Source organism: Glycine soja, chromosome 9 (genome assembly GCF_004193775.1).
Source record: "Glycine soja cultivar W05 chromosome 9, ASM419377v2, whole genome shotgun sequence".
Lineage (NCBI taxonomy): Eukaryota > Viridiplantae > Streptophyta > Magnoliopsida > Fabales > Fabaceae > Glycine > Glycine soja.
The window spans coordinates 36,181,726-36,191,188 of NC_041010.1; the positions used below are offsets into that span (position 1 = coordinate 36,181,726).

General features: G+C 30.4%; 1 protein-coding gene across 1 annotated transcript; it reads left to right on the forward strand.

Moving 5' to 3' along the window:
- Positions 1-5,010: 5,010 nt before the first annotated feature.
- On the forward strand, positions 5,011-9,180 carry LOC114368628 (enolase-like). Its single transcript, XM_028325845.1, has 17 exons — positions 5,011-5,182; positions 5,694-5,757; positions 6,019-6,083; positions 6,178-6,225; positions 6,325-6,411; positions 6,526-6,606; positions 6,690-6,791; positions 6,875-6,955; positions 7,040-7,114; positions 7,351-7,413; positions 7,488-7,568; positions 7,680-7,874; positions 7,958-8,008; positions 8,148-8,236; positions 8,308-8,359; positions 8,525-8,581; positions 8,833-9,180. The coding sequence occupies exons 1-17, from the start codon at positions 5,117-5,119 to the stop codon at positions 8,911-8,913; spliced, it is 1,338 nt and encodes a 445-aa protein (XP_028181646.1). The 5' UTR covers positions 5,011-5,116; the 3' UTR covers positions 8,914-9,180.
- The last annotated feature ends 283 nt before the right edge of the window (positions 9,181-9,463 follow it).

The following is a 9,463-nucleotide window of genomic DNA, read 5'->3' on the forward strand; positions in this document are numbered from 1 at the left end:
GGGAGGTAATTCCGATTGGATTAATTCACCGTCCTTCATTTGCCAATTTGTTATGACATTTGTTGTTGGATCACCTATGATATCTTGTTTCCAAGGCTAATCTATATCCTTTCTGATGGTATAAGCATGAAACCAATCAAAGAAAAGGACATTAATTTTGACTCTTTCGACAAATTCATAGAACTTGTCTTGGATCTGTTTTCTGTTTATACCCGTGTAATGTTGGAAAAATCATCTCCTTTGAAGTTCATTCTTTGGAGAATAAAAGTCTTTCCTAAGGGTTTCCTTATCAATGCTAAAGTTGTCAGATAACATCATAAGGTTCCATAGAAGAATAAGTTGGGGATTGGATCGACATTTGGTCGTCCTCCTATTCTTGGTTGTACGTTGTTCTAGGTATACTAGAGGTAGTGTCTAATCCTTGGAGGTTTACAGTAGGGAACTGGTTATGTGACTCAGATCTGGTTAGTTCTACTGGAATTGAATGGGTTATAACCGAAAACAGATCCAAGACAAGTTCTATGAATTTGTCGAAAGAGTCAAAATTAATGTCCTTTTCTTTGATTGGTTTCATGCTTATACCATTAGAAAATATATAGATTACCCTTGAAAACAAGATATCATAGGTGATCCAACAACAAATGTCATAACAAATTGGCAAATGAAGGACGGTGAGTTAATCCAATCGGAATTACCTTCCGCAACACAATATCAACTACCAAATGTCAAAAACAGTAACAATAAACATGTCATGATGATTCCATTCAAGACAGAAGATGTCAACGAGGAAGTAACCTCCAAAGATATTAAGAGCCTAATGGAACAGACAAATTATACCAATAAATATTTACAAGTTTTAGGAGAAACCATTAAAACTAAGGTAGTTCCTAAACAAAAATCAGTTGAGGAAGCTTCACCAAGTATTCCCATTGAAAAACCATTATTCAAACCTTTCAAAATGAGTGATAAAGCTAAACAAAAAATTAGGGAACTTAAAAAAACTAAATCTTTAATTGAAGGAGTATGTGACAATCATAGTGAATTACTAAACAAAATTGGTAGTTTACTTAATCATCCCAAAAAGTCCTCAAATTTCAGAAAATACTGTTCATATATATATATATATGGACACTAAATTCTCTACTTAATTTCCTCTTTTAATGGTCTACGACAATTTTAGAGATTCCCATTTTCTATCAAGAACATCATACTATGCCTTTGGTACAGAAAAGTTCTGTAAAAAATAAGTTGCCTTAATAATGTTTAATTATTTGCGAGAGTTTTGTATGCAAATTGATTTTTCCTTAATATATATAAAGTATATCAAATATTTTATAATTTTGATCTTAACACGGTAAATTAAAATCTATGGGTAGTTTTTATATTTTTTGATAAATAATAAATATTGAGTGTTATGTATAATCCATGAAAAAATATATGAACGTTAAAACAACTTTAGAAATTCTAATATTTTACTTGGGAATTGGGATGCATAACGTTAATTTCTGTAGTGGTAATTATTATTGTAGACTCTGTAAGAAAAAAATCATTAATTGTAGACTGAAGCTTAATTCCTTCATGTTAGTTAATGATTTCTAAACATAGATGTTTGAAAGAAAGAAAAAAAATCAAACACAGCCCAAAGCTTTAGAATGATAGAATCAGAACGCAAAACTGTTGGCTGCATTTGCCGAGGACCTTGAATCTTACAAATCAACCAAGTCCATGTGAGAAAACCATCAACAAAATCCATTAGTGGCAAAACAATTAACTGCTTTTTCCAAAACAAAGATCTCTTTATCAGAAACTCTAGGTGCTCTCAAATTACTCCTTTTCACATACTTTTTTGCTGGTAAGACATGTCAAGACAAATATATATCGTGATCTAGCTTTGGTGTGGAATTAATTGACGAAGATTAAGGATGGATGTGTATAAGAAACTTCTGTAACGCAAAAGGTTAAACGAAAGAAGATTTATTTGCTACTATAATTATGCATTTCAACTTTTTAATAACTGTGAAGGAGAGGAATTGAAAGAGGGTCCCTTCTAGAACCATTTTTTTGGTTGATGTGACTTCAAGAACAATGATTCAATGAAACGTACCATTTGCCCATTTGACTTCCACAAATTAAAATTTATACAATGCCATTTCTTTTTATGAGAAAAAAGTTACCTAAAAAGTTTTATATAATTATTTAATTATAATTTATTATATAGGGTAAGTTTATTGATATTTTAAATAATTATGTTAAAATAATGGATAAATAGTCATTTTTATCTTTAAATATGTAATTCGCTGATAAATGTGTCTCTAAAAAATAAAAATACAAAATTTAGTTCCTAAAAGTGTAAAAAATGTGACAAATATATCTGATTGTTAACTTTTATCCCGTTAATAAGATAACCTACGTGACACAAAGGAATGAATTTGTCACTCAAATAATAGTTAACGTGGTTATCTCTAATTGTCAGCATAGAGACATATTTGTCATATAATATTTTTTTTTTTACTTTTTGTCTTGAGACTCTGCTGACAAATATGTCCTTTAAAGATGAAAAAAATAAAATTTAGTCACCGAAAGTGTAAAAAGTGTAACAAATATATCCGGACAACAAAATTTTGGGAGAACCATACCACAGGTAAGTGTCTCTTTCCGTTATATAATTTTTAAGTTTCACCAACGGTTGAGACATGCATAAAATATTACCAATGAAAATGAATTTTTATTGCTTTGGTGAATTCTTCTTACTTTTCTTCAACTACAAACAAAAAAAAATCAATCATTTGGTTGTTAACTCTTGAATAAATGCTATCAACACATTAGTTTTTTTTACCGTAAAACGACAAGAAAATTATTGTTTATGTTTAATCAAATACTATTTATTTAATTATTTTTTTTTATAAATTTTCATAATAAAATATGAATGTCTATTAGTATATGCAATGACATCAAATTATAAATTATAATACAAGTTTGTTGATTTTTATTTTTTTAAATCATACACAATTACTTTTTATTGACTAATCATTTAAAAAATCACAACCTTAAAAAAAATTATTTCAAAGGAGGTGAGTGTTTTTTACAAATTAAAAGTGTCATTGCAATTACAATTTTTTCTAAAAATTATTCATGGATCTAATTTAACTATAATATTTTACAATAATTTTTTTTTACTTGAACCTTTCATCAAGCATGAGAGTGTAAAAAAATTATTTATAGTTTATAAAACGAGTATTTTTTTTCTTTTAGACTCAATTTAACTTACAAGTTTGTTAAAAAAAATTTGTAGCAATCATTATAATTTTTTTCAAATTATAATAATTAGTCATAATTTAGTATGAAGGATATATTTATCGCACTTTTTATAATTTTGGAAACTAAATTTTGTATTTATATATTCAAAGACTAAAGTGATTATTTATCCTAAAATAATTTAAATCATGATTTGTGATTGAATAATAATATAAAATTATTTTATATTATCTATCTATATATATATATATATATATTAAATTCTTTTTTTATTGGATATATTAGACCATCATTTTTTTTTGGCAAAATATGATTTTATTAATTAGAACAAACAACTTGGTACAAGTACAATACGAAGGAAAACAAGGCCGCAATACTAATCACATAGGAAGCATAACCGTAACATTTTTTTTGATTATGGTATTAACGTGAACTTGTCTCAGGTGACTCTCCGTATTCAAATCTCAACTACTTCATTAACATATATAAGTTATTATATATCACTTATTTGTATCATCCGTTGTTGATCCATCTTTATTCTTGTACTAATGACAAGTGAATAATAATATAATTTTAATTCATTTCAAACTCTTTCATTCTCTCCCGTATATATATATATATATATATATGCGTGTGCGGGAGAGAATAATAATATAATTGTTTATATATATATAAACAATTTTTTAATATAATTCTCTCTTTTATATTAACCATTTTAATCTTGTAATGCATTCAGAAAAAAACTTAGTAATGTAATTTATTATAAAATACTTTCATTAAAAATGTTTTCAGAAAAATCATTGTTATATTTAAGAGATTAAATGAAGAAAAAAAAAAGAGAGGAAGAGACAGAGAAAATAAAAAAAATAATACCAGAAAAAAAATTGAAATAGAAGAAATATGAAGATGTTTCATAAGAATATAAATATTATTATTTTCATATAATATAATAATAACATATATTTGACGGATAAATTATATTTAGACAATTAACAGTTAATTTGTTGGAAAAGAAACAATAAAAATAAGAAATAAGATGTGTGATTGATAAAAATAAATAAAGAAAAAAAATATTATATATCATATCTCTATTTGATAATAATAGTATAAATTAATTCTACTTTAACACGAGAGCAAAACTATATTCACTAACTACTCTATATTATCCCCTAAAAAAACTACTCATAGTATAATATATAAATAAAAAATGATTGATTACAATAATTACTTGAAGCATTAAAACTTTTCAATAATGTATTAATAACTTATATTTTTTTAAAAATTAAAATATAATGTAATTTCAACATGTTTGAAAGTGAAGTTCATAATTCATCTCATTTTTATTAAAAATAACTTATTAGCAAAAACATCTTCAAATTGAACACATTTGTTTTTCCAAATTTAACAAAGTATCGATTAAGAATTAAAATAAGAAATTGTTAAAAATACTATCAATGCAGCATATTATAATTTTAAATATATCTTTAAATAACTTTTTGATAAAAAAAAACCTTTTTTTTATTATTCACTCTTTTAAATTTAACATTCTTTTGTTGAAAAGTACATATTTTCAAGTTTTCAAAGGCAGTTTGCTACTTTGCTTTTTCATTGATTGAACGTGGTTTCGAGAGGCGCGGCACCTAGAAAGAGAGCATATAAGCATATTCTTCTCTGCGTGCTTAGTGGGTCCAGATTCATCGACCTTCCGTGATGGCCACGTACCAACCCTCTCTATAAAATGAACCAATCGAATGCGCGCAATACCATTACTAGTTTAGTCACTACACTTTTTTCACTTTCTCGGGAAAATCACAGCGACGCTCAGGAAAAACTCTAAACTGTGAAAAAACCACTGCGATCAATGGCAACGATCAAGGCCGTGAAAGCTCGCCAGATCTTCGACAGCCGTGGAAATCCAACCGTCGAAGTGAGTCTTGCTCTTTCACCATTTCCTCTTGTCGTTTTCTGTTTGGATACTGAGAAAATGTGCGAGACAAAAAATAAGTTCACGTTCTATTTTCGGTGTTTGTTGGAAAATGTTGATTCGTTTGATTCTATTGTTTTATGGAACTAGTTTATGTGAAGCTGTGATTTCTCGTTTTACTGTTTGGACGTTGTGAAAATGTGCCGGAAAATGAGAGAAAAATGTATTCGCGTTCTTTTTTCAGTGTTTGATAGAAAATTTTGAATCGTTTGATTCTATTTTTATTACGTAACTGGTTTATGCGAAGGTCTGATTTCTCTATATTCTGAATGTGGTTTGTTAGTGTTTGGACGTTGAGAAAATGTGCGGGAAAATGAGAGAAAAATGGATTCACGTTCTAGTTTTGCTGTTAGGTAGAAAATGTTGGTTCGTTTGATTCTATTGTTTTTATGGAACTGGTTCATGCGAAGCTATGATTGATTTCTGGATTCTGAATGCGGTTTGTTTATGTCAGGTTGACGTTATTCTCAGCGATGGAAGCTTCCACAGAGCCGCCGTGCCTAGCGGTGCTTCAACAGGTAAATGATTGCTGTTTGTTTGAGAGAGAAAAAGAAATGTGTTTAGTGAGTTGTTAGTGTTATGCTGCTTGAAGTGTCATTATCCTGCAAAACAGAGATTGTTGTGTTTGAAGTGTGGTAGTTGATTGTCTATGAGTGGAAATGTGGAATGCGTAGGTTTTGCGTGTTATATTGATGTTCATTGGCTGCAAAGTTTGATTTCATCTGGTTATGGCATGGGTTGGTAGTTCTGAAAATGGACTCGTTTTACTTTCTATAAAGGTGTTTATGAGGCTTTGGAATTAAGGGATGGAGGCTCAGACTACCTCGGGAAAGGTGTTCTCAAGGTGCTTGATGTTCCCTTTACCATTTTAGTTTTCGTTTGTTTTCGATTTTTTTTATTGTGTTGGAGCTGATGATAAGATTTCATATTTGCCTTAGGCTGTGGAGAATGTTAATTCAATTATAGCACCTGCTCTGCTTGGCAAGGTATTATGCAGCTGTAAAATTGGATTATGGCATATTTTTTGAAACATGTTAGTAGTGGATAATTGATTTCATGTGTTATTTTGTTTGTTGCCTTTACAGGACCCAACGAAGCAGACTGAAATTGACAATTTTATGGTACAGCAGCTTGATGGAACTGTTAATGAATGGGGGTGGTGCAAGCAGAAGGTATCACTATATGATTCCTTTATGCCTTGTTGAGTTCAGTGGCTGCATCTTTTGTTGTTGTATTGGCCATTTCTTTTATGCTAATTTGGTGGTTTTTACTTTTGAAATTTTCAGCTTGGAGCCAATGCTATTTTGGCAGTGTCACTTGCTGTCTGCAAGGCTGGTGCTGCAGTGAAGAAAATTCCTCTGTACAAGGTATGTGAGGTTTCAGTAATAAAAGTATTTATAAGTGAAACTTGTATTCTCATGGTCCGCTTTTGTATTGTTTTAATTTTTAGCACATTGCCAATCTGGCTGGAAACAAGACTTTGGTACTGCCTGTACCTTCATTCAATGTTATCAATGGAGGCTCACATGCTGGAAATAAGCTAGCAATGCAGGTAATGTCTATTTAATATAACAATTGAACAGGACAATTCTTTATTGAAAATTTGAAATGCTTACCCTGGGTCCTCCTCTGTAGGAATTTATGATTCTCCCTGTTGGGGCATCTTCCTTCAAAGAAGCAATGAAAATGGGCGTAGAAGTATACCATCATCTAAAGGTTATAGTTCTTTTCGCATAACTCTCTTTAAAATCATTATTATTTAGTGGTCATAAATTGAGATGTTGCCTGTTTATCTTACAGGCTGTTATTAAAAAGAAATACGGTCAGGATGCTACTAACGTTGGTGATGAAGGTGGCTTTGCTCCTAATATCCAGGTCCTTAGCAGCTACAATTTTGGTTTTAGTGATCTAAGCATTATTTTAAAGTAATCCATGATTTTTTTTTGCTTGCATTGAGCTGAATTATTTATGTAATGTAATAATCCTAATATGTTTTTCTTTATAAAAAAAAAAGTCTTTCTGCTGTTATTGTATACTGAACATTTATCTTTATATGCTGGTCCAATACAATTTTATTTTTCTAATCTATATGTTTGTTGTTTAATTTATAGGAAAACCAAGAAGGTCTTGAGCTTCTGAAGACTGCCATTGCCAAAGCTGGTTACACTGGAAAGGTTGAGTTTTCGTCTACTGAGTCTAATTTATCATCTTAATATATTATATTGCTGATTAATTTCTATTCTTACAGGTTGTAATTGGGATGGATGTTGCTGCTTCAGAATTTTATGATAACAAGGACAAAACCTATGACTTGAATTTTAAGGAAGAGGTTGACAACTTAGAAACATTTTCCCAATTTTTCTTAAATTTTCATTTTGCTCCGTTGAGATATATTTCTTTTTCAAATGCTTTAACTAGATAACTGACTACATTATTGCAGAATAATGATGGATCACAGAAAATCTCAGGAGACAGCTTAAAGAATGTGTACAAATCATATGTGACAGATTATCCAATTGTGTCCATTGAGGATCCATTTGATCAGGATGACTGGGAGCACTATGCAAAATTAACAGCTGAAGTTGGCCAGCAGGTGCAGATTGTTGGTGATGATCTCCTTGTCACCAACCCAAAGGTATGCTATATTAACTTAAAATCTGTGACCTATGTTCTGCAAATATGTATCATTGACAATGTTCTGTCTATTATTAACTCTAGCGGGTGGAGAAAGCAATCAAGGAGAAGGCTTGCAATGCCCTTCTGTTGAAGGTAAATTAACTTTTGCCTTCTTTTCATCTGCTAGAAGATCGAAAGTTAAAGTTCCCTGTTTATTAGCTATTTTTTATATCTGAAAAATTCTCTATCAACTCTAACAAGGAAAGTTTTATTTATTTATCATCATTGTTAGGTGAATCAAATTGGTAGTGTAACTGAAAGTATTGAAGCTGTGAGAATGTCTAAACAAGCTGGTTGGGGTGTCATGGCTAGCCACAGGAGGTATTTGTTCTGTTTTGTGACATTGTATTATTCTTTGTGCACACTAATGTGTTTCATCTTGTTTATTGTAGTGGTGAAACTGAGGATACCTTCATTGCTGACCTCTCAGTTGGATTAGCAACTGTAAGTTGCCAGAATCAGAAGCTTTTTTTTTTCAATCATATCATGTTCTTTTTCATTGTTCCAGTGGTGCATTTTGGGACAAATTTTGTTTAAATTTTGAAAAATGATTTTTTTTTACCTTAAGCTGAAGCTGATATAAGATATTGCTATGTCATTATTTAACAGGGTCAGATCAAGACTGGAGCTCCCTGCCGATCTGAAAGGCTTGCCAAGTACAACCAGGTAAAAATCGTCAAAGCTTATCATTGTTTTTTTTACATGAGCTGTATACTAGAATACCCTTTGAAAACTGGATTTTTTAAAGGCTTTGATTTAGAACCAATGTTTTTATTTGTTGTAATTTTTGTTCTCTCCCATACTATATTACATGCCGCAGCAGGACCAATAAAAAAATTAGTGTAAAATTAAATTGGGATGTCCATTGCTTATATTATTGACCGTTGTCACTTCTTACCCTTTGGTCTGTGGTGCAGCTCCTGAGGATTGAGGAGGAACTTGGTTCTGCTGCTGTGTATGCTGGTGCCAAATTCAGAGCCCCCGTGGAGCCCTACTGATTGTTTAGCCCAAGATTACTAAGCATCATTTAAATAAGATTCTATTGATGACTGCATAGGACATGTATTTTTTGCGAAAAATAAACTTGTCTACTACTTCAGAGAATATAGGTTTTCCGGGCGTGGAATTTTGAAGCGAGAAAATAAGGCAGTAGATGTATGCCTGATGCCTAGTTTATTTGAAATCTAGCTTTAGGGGGTGTTTGGTGCGACAAATTGTTTTCCAGAATCATAATTTTTGGGAATTAAAAAATTTTGGTCGTAAAATATTTTTTGAAATATTTAGATAGGTTTTCTGAAAATTAAAGAATTATGTGATATTTTTATCTGTTTACTTAATTATTTATCATAATAATAACAATTGATCTAATAGAAGTATTATGATATTTTATTGTAGTAAACGAAAATTTTAATTCGAAAAAATAAGATTCTCCTTTCTTCCATAAAAAGGTTTTCCTGGAAACTAGCCAAAAAATATTCATAGAAAACTTTCTTTCTCGTGAATGTATATTGTTTGCGTAGTTTTTTTCTTTTTTAAAATTGATATCAA

Coding starts and splice junctions, on each gene's coding strand:
- LOC114368628 (XM_028325845.1), top strand. CDS start 5,117: ATGGCAACGATCAAGGCCGTGAAAGCTCGCCAGATCTTCGACAGCCGT. Junction 7,569..7,679: donor ACTTGAATTTTAAGGAAGAG/GTTGACAACTTA, acceptor ACATTATTGCAG/AATAATGATGGATCACAGAA. Junction 8,582..8,832: donor GGCTTGCCAAGTACAACCAG/GTAAAAATCGTC, acceptor TCTGTGGTGCAG/CTCCTGAGGATTGAGGAGGA.